The sequence below is a fragment of the Sorex fumeus genome, unplaced genomic scaffold, assembly GCF_029834395.1.
Source record: "Sorex fumeus unplaced genomic scaffold, SorFum_2.1 ptg000009l, whole genome shotgun sequence".
In the NCBI taxonomy this organism is placed as follows: Eukaryota; Metazoa; Chordata; class Mammalia; order Eulipotyphla; family Soricidae; genus Sorex; species Sorex fumeus.
In genome coordinates, this window is record NW_026606066.1 from 34,263,917 (window position 1) to 34,282,506 (window position 18,590).

An 18,590-nucleotide genomic window follows, 5' to 3' on the forward strand; every position below is an offset into this window, starting at 1 on the left:
TCAGCTTTGCTGAGATATTTGCACATTTCCTGTCAGCTCACTGAATGCGGTCCCTCCGTGAATGAATGAGTGCAGGATGTACTCATATCACACAGCCACAGCTGCATCTGTGCAGCAGCTCAGTCTTGGCATTTGATGCTGAAAGTTAAGAATAGGCAGAGCCAGGGAAAGAGCTCAAAGGATTGGGGCACATGTTTTGCATGCAAGACCCTGTGGTTCAGTCCCTGGCACTGAATGGTCCCCTGAGCACCACTGAGTGCCATTCCAGAGAACTGAGCCCAGAGGAACTATTCCTGAGTACCACCAGGTGTGAATCCCCCAAACCCTATCACCCCACCCCCCAAATAATATACAAAAATTTCCTGTAAATTTCCTGAATATCAAAAGTCTGCTATGGGCAATTAAAAAATAAATAAATAAAAAGCATATATTACCCAGGATAAAAAGTCATCTTTCAGAAAACTTACTTGAATAATTTAAAATAGCTACCGTTTACTTAGAATTTACTATGTGCCAAGACTTGTCCACATTTCCCTATTTAATCATCCACAACTAACAGCCACACACAAAAGATATAAATTAACCCCTTTTGTAGATGATGGGTCAGTCCTGAGTTATGTGAATGTAATTGAAGAAACAGGGTTAAGAGTGGCTTAGCTAGGTTTTTAACCCTGCCTTGACTGAATCTGATCACTGTACCACAATGCGTTCTCCGTCAATTATATTGATTGGATCTAAGCAAATAGATTGAAGCTTTCAATTTACTGAAATAACTTTAAAGTTGGTGGAAATTTTCTAGTTCTACAATAATTCATCTTTTATTCTGATTAATGCTCATGCAGTCACTGTCATTGTCACTATCCTCCCATTGTTCTTGGATTTACTTGAGCGGGCCCAGTAATGTCTTCATTGTGAGACTTGTTACTGTGTTTGGCATTTTGAATACGTCACAGGTAGCTTGCACAGGCTTTGCCATGTAGGCGAGATACTTTCAGTAGCTTGTATCTCAGAGAAACATACTTTAAAAAATAAACTTCAAAGAGCAATAATAGGGGAAGTATCAGTTTTTCTCTAAACCTACAATGGCTGGGGAACACTTCCCAATTATATTTGCTGCTAGGATCAAAGATGTAATTCAGTGGTGAAATATTTGCCTTTCATGTCTGAGACTCTGGAATCAACCCTCAGCATCCCTACCTCCCGATACACACACACACACACACACACACACACACACACACACACACACACAAATTAACAAGGACAATGCTGCTTTGTCCAACTATCATTTGGAAGTTGTTCATTCTGCATTATGTATGCACAACTATAAGTGCACTTAATATTTTTAATTAAAATATTTTGCTAAGTAATCAAAAGCACTTTAAAAAGAACTTTACAAGTTAGAAATTATTACAGATTGAGATATATGGGTGGCATATCATTGGTGCCTTTAAGTGTTAATAAATAGGTAAATACTAATCTAGAAATGTAGTCTTATATATTAAATGTATAACTAAATCTGTGTTTTTCAAAGAAATAAAAATACCTAATATTTTAACTTTATATATATATATTTGTCTGTGGTGATTTGAATAATCACTGATATTTACTCTTAATTTAGTGAATAGTTTTTTTTCCTTATTGATTTTTCTACCTTACAGGTTTTCCACATCTCTACCATAAATAAGTTTTCAGTGTTCACTATATATTTAATACTAGGAAGCAGTATTTTAAAACTACTAATTTCCCAATCTCCGAGTTTATGATGTATTTGATTGGATGATTTTAACAGCTCCCCATATTCATCAGCAGATGATTTTCATGTACATCTAAAGTTAAGAAACATTAATATAATGACTTAAATAATATAAAATTTCTCTATGAGCTTGAGTGGGGAAAAAGGCTGATTCTAATGGTATAAGAGTGATACTTTTGAATTATATACTGAATTAAATGTGTAAATTATAATACTTTCCAGCATCCAAGATCATGGATTCTGATTGTTACCAAAAGCTCTACACATTTCAGGAATCTTTAGATATAACTAGCTCATTATCTTATTGTAACTCTTCTCTTAAAGTTATCTTTTTTGTGTTTCTGGAATTCCGTACAAATTTGTGTTTGGATCATAAAGGTAAAAGGCCCTCCCGTTGATCATCGATTTGCTCGAGCGGGCCCAGTAACGTCTCCATTGGAGACTTTGTTGTTACTGTGTCTGGCATATCGAATACTCTCGGTAGCTTGCAGGGCTCTCCGAGAGGGTGTTTGGATCATAGCACCGAAAAATTCAATAGTATTACTGTCTTTGTGATAGAGAAATGGGAGCGTAGAAGTAATATGGTTTAAAATTTATAAACGTTTTGGCCTGGGCAGTAATCCTGGCCAAATTTCTTAAAAAGACAATTTGACACAGTAATAAAATTTCTGCCAAAGTAATCTTTTGCAGAGCCAAAGTAACTTTTAACATGATAAACTGACCCCAATGTGTGAATTTGTGTACCAAACAATGGTCACAGGCTATCTGTGCTTCTGATGTTGCTATTTTCTCTAAAACCACACAATAAAGAAAGCAAGATTATGAATAGCAAGCAGTAGAAATGTAGCTAGGCCCCAAATAATAATAATTTCTATTCATGTGAGTTTTATAATTTTTGTAAAGCTTTTTCACAATAAAGTGCTTTACTTGGTTTCTATGGTGACTTAAAGTCACCTCACTTCTTGGTAATGTTCCCTCTTAAATAAATGTTTTTAGAGCTAACTCAACCTACTAATAAGGTAATTTAAAAGAAAATTCATAATTGGTTGATACAAAGCTATCACGGTGCTGTCAAGAAGGATAGGTAAGTCACTCTGATGTTTATATCTGGCATTATTGTTGCTTCTAATTAGCATATTTATCTCTGGTTCAGACTCTTCATCATTATACATCAATACTCCATTTTATATTGCTCCTTAGTGTTGTGCCTTCTAAATAGACAATTGGCAACCGCAATAGTAAACACTCTGTAAGAGGAAAATATGACCTCTTAAGAGGAAAGTGTCATCTACTGAGACTTGATGTCGGCGAATGAATATTCATTCAAATAAACATCTGTTACATCTACAAGCCACCACAGTAAATCAGTTTTAAAAAGCTATACAGAGATGAATATCAGATCACCTTCCTTAACCCTAAATTAATCTTTTAAAAATGAGATCCCTTTTGTTATGTAAACACATAGTAAAACACATTGTACTACTTAGTTTAAGCAATCTGGAGCCTATGAATATGTTCATGTCGGTTCCTAATATCGGCTTTTAATTATTTCATATTTTCAGCACCTATCTTCTACGAGTTCAAAAATTATATGTTTGTGAATGTTGCAATATTGATCCTTGCTTTCGGTATCTTTATCATAAAATTTCTTACTTTAAAAATTGACTATACATATGATGCATACTGAAAAAGTATGTGCATAAGCTATATATACATATATATAACTAATTAGAGTAAGAAAACTCAGTTTAAATTATGAATTCATATGCTATATCAACCAGCATGTATCATCTGGCAGTCCTTAGAATTTTCTCTGGATAACTCCTATAAATGACTCACAATTATTTTTATATACTCTGTTAAAAGCACAAATATAGCTTCTTAGTGTTTTAGTGCCCTTTTTCGAAACCAGAAAATGTCAACTTGTTTGCTTGTTTGGGGGTCAGGGTTGGTGGTGCGCAGAGGCTACTCCCAGCAGTACGCTTGCGGGAACTGTGTAGTGTCAGAGGTCTGACTCGGGCTTCCTTCCATCACACTACACAAGCACACCTGCCCACTGAGCTATCTCCCAAACCTTAAATGTCAACATTTTATAAAGTTTCCCTCAACTGACGTTAGGTACACGAGAATGTTTGTTTCTGTTCTACAAAGAACAAGGTTAAAATCCAGGTTAAAGTGTTCTTAAATCTAAATTTGTGGATCCATTTTAAACATAAAAGAAAATGTTAAATCTCAATTAGAAAAGATTTCGGTTTAAGATTGGGTAATCTTTCATAGCATTGGAATAATGACTACCAAGATTTATTTTTAATTTTTTTTTCTTTTTGGGTCACACCCAGCGATGCTCAGGGGTGACTCCTGGCTCTTCACTCAGAAAATTACTCCTGGCAGTGCTGGGGGATCCATATGGGATGCCAGGAATCGAACCCAGGTCTGCTGCGTGCAAGGCAAACACCCTACCTGCTATACTATCACTCCGGCCCCTATTTTAAAATTTTCTTTTTTCTTTTTTTTTTTTTTTAAGAGTAGCCACCTCTGGTGAGCTTGGCCAGTGTTGCTTGGACATAGTAGTACAAACCCGGTATCACATACTGGGATTGAATGCTAGTCTACAACTTTATCTATTTGATCCATGATCTCTTACTTTTTTAAGAATTGGACTAATTTGGGAGACTTTTCTTTTATGAACAGTTGCTGCCCTGCTGTTCACTCTATAAAGGCATACTTTGCAAATAATTCGAGTTGTTTCCTTTTTAATTCAAAGTAGAAAGAGTGGGGTAATATATATTACATATACACTTGATGTAGTAAGTGCAATCATTTAAAAATTAGGTCAACATTAGATCAGGGTAAAGGGGATAGTCAAGGAAAGGCACAAAGAGAGAAAATGAAATAAAGAAGTGAATTAATTTCTAGTGATACTTGGCTGAAGGAGAAAATCCTCAAAACGACCACAAATCTGATTTTCACAGGAGCTTCCAACTCTTTCTCACTGGCTGACTCTATTAACCTCAGCACCTACAGATTTGTCCAAAACAACCTCATAGGGTTACTGAAAGCACAGTATTTTACCATGCTTCATGGATTTTTTTACCTTCTCCAACCTGTCCCAAGAGTTCTAATTCTCTTACTTCCAATTATGGAGCCAGGCAGGCTCTTTATCTCTCTCTCCCACCACCCCCACCCTCCCATTTGGGATACCACTTATTTATTTAGAAGTAGCATTATAGTCAGAAGTATGGGCTTCCAGGCAGAAGTTCATTATTTACTAGCTTGTGACCTTGGACAAGTTGGTTTAACTCTCTGTGTCTTAGTTTCCTCATCTGAATTACTAATATATGTTAAGCTTTTGAGAGAGCTAAATTAGCCAACGTATATAAAATATAGTATAAAAGACAGTAAATGCTACAGAAGTGTTTGCTATATTTATTCAACAAAAGTATAACTTTCTATGGTGTAAAAATAATTTCAATTGCTGCTTTTTATACCATATAATTATCCTAAGATAGAATTTGGTTTCCATCTCTCAACTGGTGCTTATTTCTCCAGAACCTGTTCTGCTCATGTGTATCTGCTAAAGGACATGCGATTTACCCGCAAAAATACAGTTCTCTCATTTGTTGAATAGGTGCTCAGTGTTTATTTGTTGAATAAGCACATAAATCTTTTACATCCTCTGGTTGCTGCTTTAATATGCTTGAAGGCAATAAAAGCTGATTCTAAGGAGCTGCTTTTTTTTACATAAACAGAAGGCTAACAAAATTCTGCTATTGTTGTCTAAGCAGGGAATTTTTGTTCTCATACTAGGAGACCCTCCCTCTTAGGCTATAATCCTGCTAGATTATAGCTCCTTTAGATCTGCAATGCATTACGTGTATGTTTTTGTCACATTACTTCCAGAACTGTGGATGTCCTAATACAAAAAAATTTGATGCCTCTGTTAAATGAAAAATCATGTCTCCGAAATGTAAGGAATTATTTCCTAAGGTCAATTAGGAAAGGTTTTGTGAATCTGTGTCAGAAATGATACTGTGGAATTTTTTTCTTCAATTTTATATTGCGACAATGACTTACAAAATTCTTTTATTTTTTTGAGTCACACCCAGTGATGCACAGGGGTTACTCCTGGCTCTGCACTCAGGAATTATTCCTGGCGGTGCTTGGGGACCATATGGGATGCCGAGGGTCAAACCCGGGACAGCCACGTGCAAGGCAAATGACTTATCCACTATATTATCTCTCCAGTCCCAAAATTCTTAACAATAGAGTTTCAGGCACACTATATTCCAATGCTGCGCCCATCACCAAAGTGTCAGTGGCCCTCCACCATTATCTCAAGATTCCCTCCCACTGGTGGGAGGGGACTCAGTTTTGTGCACTGGCTTTCGAAATCTTCTACGATCAGTTATGAATCTTTTAATAAATTAGTTTTCATTTGGGGGTCATATCGCGTGGTACTTAGGCACTAACTACTCTTTGTTCAGTACTTTGGGGTACCATATGGTTTCTGGGATCTAACCTAGGCCTCCTGCATGAGAAGTATGCACAAAAACCTTTGAGCTACCGACTCTGCCATGGGGACTTTTGCTTGGGTGTCTCACCAGCCACTGGGCCGTGCTTGGGGCTTTCTCCTGACTTTGTACTCAGCGATCACTTCTGGTGGGCTTGAAGAACAATATGGGGTGCTGGGAATTGAACCGAGTAGGTACAAGCAAGCCAAGCTCCCTACCTCTGTGCCATGACTCCAGCTCTGACTTTTCTTCTTAAATTTTTATAATTTTTGATTTACTTAAAGAATTGTGATTTCCAAAATGATTGATGATTAAATTCAAGGTATATAATATTTCACCACCAGTAATGAAACTTTTCTAAGGACAAGAAAATAAAATAAGTTTGAAATTGATTTAAACAAGAAACAGAAATCTCTCTAGATATAAATATGCTTATTAATTTTTTTACAAATACCAACAATTAGAATTATTGGCATATTTTGCCCTCCTATCCCCATTTAAGCTGGTAGCTTTTTTAAAAAGTTTTTAGCTATATTCATATAGCTAAAATAATGGGGAGTCTGGATGTGATGTGAAGTAGGGTGACTGATTATGTTAGCCTTTACATAAGATAGATATTCAAAACTTTTAAAAGCCAAATTAAAATTTAACAATTAATCAACTTAGTAGATATAGATGGTTTTAAATCACTGCTGGCATAAGTTTTCCCATTAAGGACTGTTAGCAGGTTTTTTTTTTTAAAGCACTACCAGTCATGTTGGTTAATTTAGTTTGTTCAACAGCATTTACTTATGTGATAGCATAAATCAGAGGTATTCCAGAATTGGAAAGAATCTGCAGACTTTTTCATTCAGCTCCAGAGGAAATTGACATCCAGAAACTGAAGCAATGGTATAAAAACTAGAAACCGAAGTGCTGAAATTCTCGGTCAATGACCATGATAAATTCTGATTAAGAGAAAGGTGGATCACTATTTAATAATTTTATTTTCCCATAAGTTCTTTTCAATTCTTCTGTCAATTTTTCTGAGATTGGGCGAGATTGATTTTAATATTAATTTCTAGTTTTACAGAATTCATAAGTTGATCTCTTTTATGTAGTACTTTATTAAACTAGTCAGGAAAATTTTACCTCGCTCTAGTATTTCCAGACAAGTATGTTACCACTATCCATTTTCTGATTGTTATTCTTTAAGAAGTTTGATGAGAAAATGTGATCATAGTTCTCCTGACATCTGTTTCAGAGGTTAGGATCACATATCAAACGTATTTAATTTATTTGACTGTACAAACTACTTTTTCTTTAGAGAAATTAAATATTTTTTGATTCCTGTATGCTTGTCCTATGCCATTTTTTATAAAAATATTTATTATTCTTATATTAGCAACATAAAATAAAATTCTTCTTCTCATATATTTTATTGTGTAACTTTCCCTTCAATTGACTTTGAGTGTAAAGGTAACTTGGCCAGCCATTTATTCATTCAGAAATTATTACTTAGTAAAATATATTATAATTACATAGTAATATAGAGTAAAATATAGTAATATAAAGTAAAAAATATATAATAATATAATATTAATTATATATGCCAGTTACTGTATTAGGCACAAAAGCCTGATATGAGTCTGACCCTCATCTAGGATTATTAAATTTAAATCATCATTTTTAGATAAGACCTTTCTCATGCTCAGGAACAGAGGTGTAAAAAGATTAATATACCTATTAAACTTACTGATGACATATTTTGACAATTTCTACAGGAGCTGGTGACCTGGGAAACTGGACTTGGTGTTTTGCTTAATACAACAAAGTATGATGAAAGGCATTCAAATTCCAAAGTTTTTAAGTTCTGTCAAAATTATCCCTAATACTTTAAGACAATCATTTATGTCTCCAAGACTCAATTTCCTAGGTCAAAAGCATAGTATTTCAATTTTTCTTTTCTTGAATTGTAAGAACTGGGATTTGATCCATCATTACATTATTTTATGAGCCCTAGTTGGGTATGTGCCAGTCTCCCTTGGTAGAGTCTATATTCCTATTGAAAATGATTTATTACTGTTTTAACCTATTCATATCACTGATTTTTTATTATATCTGAGTGATTTTGAGATATAATAATCCATAGAAGTTAAAATCATAGCACTCTGAAATTTTAATAGGCATACCTTTGAGGTTTTTCATAAATCATGACAAACCTCTAGATTAATTACTTATTAATTATGACCTAAAATAACTAAAACATAGCTCAAGGTATTTAGTATTACCACTTAATATAGTTTTACTTCTTTAGTTATAATAAGTGCAAGCTTGTTTATATCACAAATGAAACTACTTTACTTATAGTCTCAAATTAAAACTCATTGTTTCTTATTGAGTCTCTTCCAATTAGCTGTTTGTGCAATATTGAAAGAGTAGCCAGAATTATGAGTAAATAGGCCCTTACCTAAAAATGATTATGTTTGCATATTTCTTACAAATCTTTTTAAACATTTTTCATACAATCATATTGTGAATACAATTTTGTTTTCTGAAGCAGAAAGCATATACTTAATCTGATTTTACACATGAGCTATTGCAAAGCTCTCAGAAAACTTAGGTACTAGAGGGACAAGCAAAAATATCAGCTAAAAGAGTATGAACAAGGGCTAAGGTGCTCACTTTGCATTCAGTCAACCCAGTTGGATGTACTATATATTGCTCCCAAGCAGCGTTGCTAAGTGCCCAAGGCCTAGAGACAGGTGGAGGAGCCCTCAGTGCTACTGGGCATGACCCCTCAAGCCCAAATAATAATGTCACTGTCATTGTCCTCCCGTTGTTCATCGATTTTCTCTAGCGGGCCCATTAACATCTCCATTGGAGACTTTGTTGTTACTGTGTTTGGCATATCGAATATGTCACGGGGAGCTTGCCAGGCTCTGCCGTGCGGGCGAGATACTCTCAGTAGCTTGCCGGGCTCTCCGAGAGGGGCGGAGGAATCGAACTCGGGGCGGCCATGTTGGCTGCGTGCAAGGCAAACACCCTACCTGCTGTGCTATCGCTCCAGCCCAAAATAATAATAATAATTAATTTAAAAAAGATGATATAAAGCATATTTCATTAGTCTTATTAACCATGCCGACTCATTGTCAGTGAGCTGATCTCATTGAAAAGGATTTACCATAAGGAGGTATTGATGGTAGAAAGGATGTTTATAATATCACTGTGTACTTACATATATTCCAATGAGTGAGTGGACCATAATTTTCTAAAGCATAGTCTTTTTGTTAAACAGTGTGAGTGGTTTTCATTTTTATATAGTACAAATTACATGGGGATAAACATTGTCAGGCATATGGCATTTTTTAATATTTGGATTATTTCCTTAGGATAAATTCCCAGAAGTGGATTTACTAGGTTAAAGGCTATGAACATTTTTATTACTCTTAAAACACATTGCCAAATTACTTTCCAAAAAATGGTTATATCAATTTACAACGCCACTAGAAATAAAGGAAAGTATCCTTCTCATAACGTTCTCACAGGTATTTGGCACCATACGGTTTTCAGGTCTGCAGATTTTGTGGACAAAGATATAATACCTAATTTTAATATATATAATATTTAGCCTGTTTATTTTTTACTACACTCTGCAATGCCTTAAGGATTCTTTCAGTTCTGTGCTTAAAGATTACTCCTGGAACTGCTCGGAGGCCCATGTGGGGCAGGGAGAGCCCAAACCTGGTGTGTGTAAAGCATCTGTTCAGCCCATTGAGCTATCTCTTCAATTTCAATTATCCTAGATTTTTAAAGGAAAGAAAAAATTTAAAATCCTGATGATTTAAAGTGCCTCTAATGATTTGATGTTTGCATAAGTCTACTCAAACTACATGTCATATATAGAAATCATTTTTTAAAAATCCTGTCTATTCTTGTCTATTTTGTTGTTCCAGGTTTAAGTTTATGTATGTTAGAAACAATATTGAGGATTCAAAGTTTATGTTTGGTCAGAAATTTTTTGCATGGTTTTCAGTGAAGTAGATTGTTATAACTCCGTTATATCTATATTAAGCATTATTTTTATTTTTAATATTATTTTATTTTTTAACATTATTTTAATATTTCTAAGGGGTATAATTTATACTGATATACAATGTGCTACATGGTTATACGTGGTTTTTCGCCTTATTGGTTACTAGTTATTTCAGTATTATTAATTGCTTAACATTTTTATTTTTATGTTTTAGGGGATAATATCATTTATACTAAATGATATGAATTCTTGGTCACCTCTCGTGTTTTAGTTTTCTATCTGTGCTTCAGGCAAATATTATTGTTTTATTTAATGTAGACTCTCCTTTATCTGTTTCTCTAGGACTTTAAAAATGGTCCTGGAGTTAGCTCAGTGGTACAGCACATGCCTCATATGTCTGTGTGTGAAGTTCCACATTGTATTCCCAGCACAGACATAAAGAGGTACTGTGTATTAATGCTTTTATCACCCTTACATCTTTGACAAATTCTAAAACACTCTGCTCAATTTATTTATTTATTAATTTATTGAATCACCGTGAGAACAGTCACAAAGCCTTTCAGTTCAAGTCTCAGTCGGTCATACAATGATCAAACACCCGTCCCTTCACCAGTGCACATTTTCTACCACCAAGAACCCCAGTATAACCCTCTCCCACCCACCCCCCCCACCTGTGTGGCAGATTTCCACTTTACTCTCTCTCTCTTTACGTTGATCACATTCAATATTACAAAAAAAGACCCAACATTGTTATTTGGAATTTTCCCCAACATTCAGACCTGCCACAAAGACATCATTAGAAAATTTGTTTTTTATTGCTGATTATGAAGAGCATATGATGTCGTGTGGCCACAATAGTGGCCACGTGAATTTGGATTTCTGATATTTCAGTAATAAACCTAGAGGGATTACTGCCAGAAGTCCCTGGTTTCCGAAATTGGTATTTGTGCCTCTGGGACCATGGTCGGTCAGAAGCCAGAAGAGGCGTTTGAGGGTGGCGACGTGGAGCATTGTTGTGGCGGGGAGCGGGGCCGATTCCACCTCCATCCCATGAAGCCCCACGTGCCTCGTCAATGCAGTCTCATACCTGGTTGTTCATTAGACTCTAAAAGATTCTGTTCAAATTTTTATTCCTTTTATTTTTTTGATAACTTAGTTTTGAAAAGTCTGCTAAAATAGTATTTTAAGGGTCAGAGAGATAGAGTGTTTGGGGTACATGCTTTACATTCAGGAGATCCAGATTCAATTCTGAGCACCACAAAGCCACCAAGCACTTTTAGGAGTGATTACTCCCCACCCTCTATCCCAAGCACTAAATTGGGAGTAGCTCCTGAATACTGATATGTGTGTCTCCCCAACAAAAATTGTACTTTGTTGCTATGAAATGTACATCTCTATATTTATTGTCTTATTTTTCTCTGCATAGAAGTTGTATCTGCTTATTAAAAATATACCACTATTAACAATTTAAAGTATGTTTGTTTATTTATTTATTTATTTATTTATTTTGCTTTTTGGGTCACATTGGCAATGCACAGGGGTTACTCCTGGCTCATGCACTCAGGAATTACTCCTGGTGGTTCTTGGGGGACCATATGGAATGTTGGGAATCAAACCCGGTTTGGCTACGTGCAAGGCAAACGCCCTACCCGCTGTGCTATTGCTCTAGCCCCATAATGTATGTTCTTTTCAAGTATTTTTGTCTTGTAAAGATTTGCGGCGTTTATCGCATGCTTTTATTGGTGCCAAAATGTTTGCTAGACTTTGGGTCTGACTCAATTGACAAAATAGACAATTCTTTCTCACAAACATTTTTATTGTATTCATTTTTCTATTATTTCATACTCTGTATGTGTATTATTTTAATAACTGCTAATTTTACTGCATGAGTAAATTAAGTTTGTGCAATAATTTTCTTACATTTAGACCATTCCAATTTTTCAATGCTATTTTTTCCACATATGGGATATTTCCTTAATATACATTTCTTGAAATGGAAAAATTTGGTTAAATATGAGCATTTTAAGATTTCAGTAAAAACTTCCCAAATTTTTTCTGAAAGACAATTTCGCAGACTAACACATGTTACCTTCTCATATAATTTTTTCAAAAGACAACTTCTCAAAAAAAGCTTTCACTGACACTGGAGCAAACAAGAAATTCCTTCCCTCCCTCCCTTCCTCCCTCTCTGCTTCCCTCCCTCCCTCCATTCCTCCCTCCCCCCCCTTCCTTCCTTCCTTCCTTCCTTCCTCTCCTTCCTTCCTTCGTTTCTTTCTTTCCAACTATCTAGCAGTGATTTCTATCATAGTTTTTATCATTTGGATAGATAATTTCTTTAATTTTACTGTTTTCTAGTTAGCAAGATTGGGTTTTCTTTTATAAGGTTAAATAAATATATTTTTTATTCATTATTTTCTGTCATGCCTTTTGTCCTGTTGATGTGCTCCTGTTTTCCTTTCATGAGTATGAACTGTTTATGGAGGAGTTCTTTTGGTATTTACCCTCCCTCAGAGTTATCTCAAAGGAGTAAAGCAGGAAATGCTTACTGAGTTTTGTGTACAGAGGTCCTTGAAGTCAAGAGGAGGCTCACACACTTTTCCATTCCCAGGACCCAGCCCAGGATCTAGTAGCAGTGGGGATTCCACATGGGACACACAGTTGTTAAGCAGTGCAATGGACACCCAGAGACGAAGGAGGGGTGCAAGAGCCCGGGAGATTAATAGTTTCAAACATCATTTTTTACACTAAAGCTGGACCAGGAAATGATGAGCAAGTAAATCCTGCTTTCATAGCTAGAAAGGGAAAATTTTAAAGCCATAGAACAAGCGAATACAAGTAATTGTGTAACATCTGAAACATCTACAAAAGATGAAGGGAAATTAAGAGGCTATTTACTAGAAGAAAACATAAAAATAACCTGAAATCAACAAAATAAATAAATCAACAAAATAAATAAATCAACAAAAAAGAAGTGTTTTAATATGTTGTGTGTGAGGTTTGTTTCCTCCAATGGTGGTGATTTAAAAATGATCAGTAGCTTCGCCACGGCTTGTAAAATCACTGAATTCAGAAACTTGTTAGGCAACTCAAGTGATGTATTACTACATGAGTCTTTGTCATACACACATGTACTTACGGATATCTATAGCACAAAGGCCCTTGGGCAGGTGGTGGAAAAGCACGTCCTAAACCAGGAAAATTTGGCCTTGTTTGCTTTCTCTATAATGGCTGGTCCCTTCTGGTCACAACCTCTCAGGGGGCCAGGAGGAGCTAATTGTGGCAATTTCTGCTGCAACTGTATTTAGCATTTTTCTTTCTTTTGGAAACAAACTAGTCTCATTTAGAGATATAGGAAGAGAGGGATAGGAGAGAGAGAGAAAGAGAGAGAGAGAGAAAGAGAGAGAGAGAGAAAGAGAGAGAAAGAGATAGAGAGAGAGAGAGAGAGAGAGAGAGAGAGAGAGAGAGAGAGAGAGAGAGAGAGAGAGTTAGGTGCTCAGGAGAATCCCCAGGCCTGTCCAGAGAGGAGGGAACTAACTCACACCTCAGGTTGAGATTGGGCAAATCCCCAAGGTGGAGAAAGTGCTGTATCTCTCCTCTTCCTGTCTGTCTGGGTTGAGAAGCGGCGGGACCCCATACCAGTAGGAGATAAAGAGGAGATCAAGAGGGTACAAACTTGTGCTTGTGGTAGCTGCACAAAAGTGTAATTTTTTTTTTGCCCTAGTGGATCCTTGAGAATTATATGAAAGATTCGCATACAAAACTCCGAAGTTAGCTTAGGCTCATTCTTCAAGCCCATGAACGAGTATCTTGTTGGCTTGTCTCTGTTCTTTTTTAACTTTTCCTTTTTTTTTTCTTTAAATTTTGGCTTTTGGGGTCATTCCCAGCGATGCTTAGGGGTTATTCCAGGCTCTGTACTAAGAAATTATTCCTGGCAGTGCTCGGGGGGGGGGGGGGGGGGCATATGGGATGCTAGTAATCAAATTCGAGTTTGGCCACATGCAAGGCAAACAGCCTACCGTACCCAATGTCCTACTGCTCTGACCCCACTTGTCTCTGTTTCTTTGCTGCTTGCTTCCACTCTGGAGGAGCCTGTGTTCTCTCTTGAACATACACTTCCTTTCTCTCCTCTCACATATTTCTAAATAAGATGAATAAAAAAACTACATTGGAAAAAAAAAAGAAGTTGAAGTTTATTATACAGTTCAAAGAGATGGGTTCAGTTTCCTTGTGTACAACATCCATCATTTTATCTTTCTCCCTGTCTGGTCCTGATTATTATGCTCTGGTCACCTCTAGTGTATGATGACTTGGTCTTACTCCTTTCTTGTCTTCAGGTCTGGAATCTGTCTAGCTGAGAGAGCAATCCTGTCCCTAAGTCTCCTTGCTGGGACTTGCTGCCCTCGAAATTTCTAGCTGTTCCCTATTGCTCCAGCTTTCCATGATGAGATTCCTGTGCTATGTCTTTTGTTGCTGGGTTGTATCCCAGTGTTTCCCTGTTGTCCTAGCTTTCCTAATCTAGGGCCACGGCCACATGCTCCTGTGTGAGATTCTGTGCTCTGTACTTTGTCCTTATGTGTAACAGGCATCCTGCCTGATTCTGCTTTCTGTCTGGGCATAGGTGAGAAAGGCAGAGAGCGAGCGAGTGAGAGAGACAGAGAAAGAGAGAGAGAGACAGAGACAGAGACAAAGACAGAGACACACACAGAGAGAGAGTGTGTGTGTGTGTTGTGTGTGTGTGTATGAGAGAGGAGAGGATGGGGAGAGAGAGAGAAGAGAAAAAGAGGAGGGAGAGAGAGGAGAGAGAGAGAGGAGAGAGAGAGAGACAGAGAGAGAGAGAGGGATTCTCTCTCTGGTTGTTCTTGTTGCTCCTGAGTGTTTTTCCTGACTGGGGCTTCTATTATCTGCTAACTTTCCACCCTAGTCATTCTGTCATCTGTTCTTGATTGAATACCTTTCCGGGTGGGTGAAATTAAAATGATTGGATTAGATTAGCTTTAGAGTAACTAGTTTATCTGGCATTCTACCCTTCCATTCCCACTGTATCAGGACCACTTTAAGAAGGAATGTGAGCTGGAAGGAATCGTCTGAAGAACATTTTTGTCAGGTGAACAAAGGTAGCGAGGCACTTAATATTGTAGGGACAGAAAAGTAATCTGAAGGAACCATTTATTCTCCTTATGATGACTTAATAATATGGCAAAGGACTATTTGTTGAATACCTCTTAAGCCTCAGGTTTGTTGCCAAGAGCATGATCTACATAGTGTCACCTATTGGACCCTGCAGGCCCAGTTCATTGTTACCACTTTTGACACGCACCCCCCCCATAACCCACAAGCCTAAACCGAGTTAATAATTTCATTACTAGTTAAAAATGCTCTACTCATTCTCTTCACTCCTTCATCACAGTCCTCGTCCTGTTTCATATACACTGACTGCCAGTTAACTGGCTGAGCTCAGAGAACAGCCTCCGTGTTTCAATCTGATTCCTCAGCATTTGGTAGTTCTGAAGGATTTTGATTAATAAATGTTGAGTGGAACTCCATGACTTCAAATCCATGGAAGAACCATGGAATTTTTGACTAAGAGGATTTAAAACCTTTGATACAATCTTCTTTTACATATGGGAAAAATTAAGTTGGAACAAGTAACTTGCCTGAGGTCATTCAAACTTGGTGGAATGAGATTAGAATCCAGTTCCCTGGCTTTTCAGCCACCAATTGTTTCCTTTAAAGAAGCAGCTACCAAAACCCATCAAAATGCCTTTATCTCTCAATCTCCTGACCCCACCCAAATTCTATCAGCATCTGGTCTTTGGGTCTTGGTGCTATTTCTATGCCATTACATTTCTTACAAGAATTCACTTTTATATATAGCTTTTGCTTCATAGCTCCCCATTCCAAAACAAAGTACAAATTCCAAATTGACTTTTTTCCCCTGCTGTATTGCCTAGTATAAAGATGGGGGAACCGTCTGTCTCCATTTTCACCATCAAACTTCCCACAAGTATGCTTTGGTCCAGTCTGCTCAAAATGCTGTCAACACTCACACCAGGCCTTTTTCACCATCTCTTGAGAGATGCTGGTTCATTCCGACTAGGGTCCTTCTGATTTCTCAATCTGGTGTGCTTTCCTTAGCTATTTCTCTTCTGTGCTAGATGCCTCTGGCAGAGAATAGAGACCTAGAAAGAGCGGAAATATGGGTGTCCAGCACCTAGCAGTAAAGCCCTCAATCAAGTTGACTGGAATACTGTCTTGGGAAAATTACAGAAATGTAACTGCACTTATGAAGAGTTGTAAGCCACTTCCCTCCTAAAACATCTCTACTGGGTGAGAATAAGGAACCATCTCTAGTCCCCGGCCCCCCAACTCTAGTTCATTAGTTGTGACTATCACTCTCTATGCCTGCCTTTGGACTTCACATTCCCCAGGACTCTTGCCTCTGGACACTTATGGGAGAGAAATCCACAAATTCCTCTGGGGCACCACCTCTGCAGCTTGTCTCCTCAGTAGCTGGAGACGCCTGGGGTGCAAACAGGAATTTTTTGTACTTCTCGGTGCCTGGGGCAAAACCTGCGGAGCACATCAGGCTACAGGGAGAATAGAACCTTCCCACTCTCCCACAGACCCTGCTGTGTGCGGCCCGCTGACCTGCTGTCACGCGGGTTCTCTTTCCAGCGAGGGCACCTGGCAAGCAGGGCATAAGAATCCACAGGAAAGTGGCAGGTTTGGACCCACCCCAGCCCCCTCTTCCACCTGAACAAAAACTCATGAGCCCCCGGGACATTAAGTTTCCAAAAGATCCTTAGGACTGTCCTCTTTGGCAGGTTGGGGGCCAAAGGAAAGCCAAAGGTCTCTGCGAAGCTTGTAATCCTTCCTGAAGTCGCTCACTGCCCAGGGATCCCTGTCCTACCCCTTTGGGGGGTCCGGGGGGCACGGGGTGGCATCCCACCGAGCCTGGTCTTGCCCCACCCGCCCCCTCCACCCGCGGCGTCCCATCTCTCAGGCGCTGGGAGAAGGGGGGTGCACGCCACGCCGCTGGGGCCCCCGCGAGCAGGGAGAGGGGACCCCTGGAGTCCACAGCAGTCCAGACGCCGGCGGCAGCGAGGAGGTGGCCAGGGCGTGGGATGTCCCGGAGCCGCGCGGCCCGGCCTCCCGGACCGGTGGTCTAATGGGCAGCTCGCCGGGAGGCGGGCACAGGCCCGAAGCCTCCCCGCGGCCCAGCCGCCCCGGCCCGCTCCGGCACGGGCTCCTCGGCCGAGGGCGCCGGGGGTCCAGGCCGCCCCGGGCCCCCACCGCGCTCTTTGTCCGGGCCGCGCGCGGGCGGACGCGTGCGCCATCCCCCGCCTTCCGCCCCCGCCTCCCCCGCCCCCCCCCCACACACAGGGGGACGGCGGGAGGCACGGAGAGCGCGCGCGCGGACGCGGGCACGCGGGCACGCGCGCCGCTCGCCCCCGCGGGCCGCCCGCCGCGCGCGCGCGCGCGCTCCCAGCGCCAGGCACGCCGCGAGCGCGCGCGCGCGCAAGAGCGGGCGAGCACGCGCGCCGGCGCCGCGCCCGCCCCTCCCCCCGCGCTCGCCTCGGAACTTGCTGACTGCGCGGCCGGGAGGAGCCGAGCCGGGCGGCGGCGGCGGCGGCGGGAGGCCACAGCGCGTGGGGGTCTCCCGCGTCCCCTGCGCCTGGCCGGGAGCTCGCGCCCTCGCCCCGCCGAGTTCCCACCACCACCGCCCCCCCTTCCCTTTTTTTTTTTCCTCCCCTTTCCCGAAGGCGCTGGGCGGCGCCACCCTCCGGCCGGAGCCCGGCACTGCAGCGCCGCCTCCGACTTTCAATGTTCCTCGCTCCCCGGCCGGAGCCTCCGCGGCTTCTTTTCTGCCCTCCCCCCCGGCCCCCCCCCCCCAGCTGCCTCCATTTCCTTAAGGAAGGGGCTTCTGCTCTCGCCCTCCCCCACAGCGTAGCGGCGCGCGAGCCGGCCGGGCGGGCGGCCGAGGTAAGGCGGCGGGGCCGGGGGGCCGCGTGGGGGGCGGCCGGGGCGGCGGCGGCGGCGGCGGCGGCGGCGGCGGTGGGGGAGGGGGCGGGGGCGGGCAGCTTTGTTCGCTCGCGCCGGGCGCCCGCGCCGGGGCCGCGGGGCTGCTCGCGTCCCCCACCCCGGGGCGCCCGGCGCGGCCCCGCACGCGGCCCCCGCACGGCCCTCCCCACAAAGGGCCGCGGAGCTGCGTGGTGGCCGCCGCCGCCGCCGCCGCCGCCGCCGCCGGCCGCCGCTCGCCTCCGCGGCGGGGCGCGGAAATTTGTTGCACTTCTTGGGGGCTTTGTTT

At 40.7% G+C, this 18,590-nt stretch overlaps 2 protein-coding genes across 2 annotated transcripts in view; both read left to right on the top strand.

The window, feature by feature from the left end:
* Positions 1–16,478: 16,478 nt before the first annotated feature.
* On the top strand, positions 16,479–18,233 carry LOC130019810 (basic salivary proline-rich protein 1-like). The gene is made up of 2 exons (XM_056110480.1): positions 16,479–16,553; positions 17,163–18,233. The coding sequence occupies exons 1-2, from the start codon at positions 16,479–16,481 to the stop codon at positions 18,231–18,233; spliced, it is 1,146 nt and encodes a 381-aa protein (XP_055966455.1).
* Positions 18,062–18,590, top strand: part of UBE2E3 (ubiquitin conjugating enzyme E2 E3) — a 102,374-nt gene continuing 101,845 nt past the window's right edge. The window contains exon 1 of the mRNA XM_056110214.1: positions 18,062–18,265. The gene's annotated coding sequence lies outside the window, so the exon portion shown is untranslated. The remainder of the gene's footprint in view (positions 18,266–18,590) is intronic.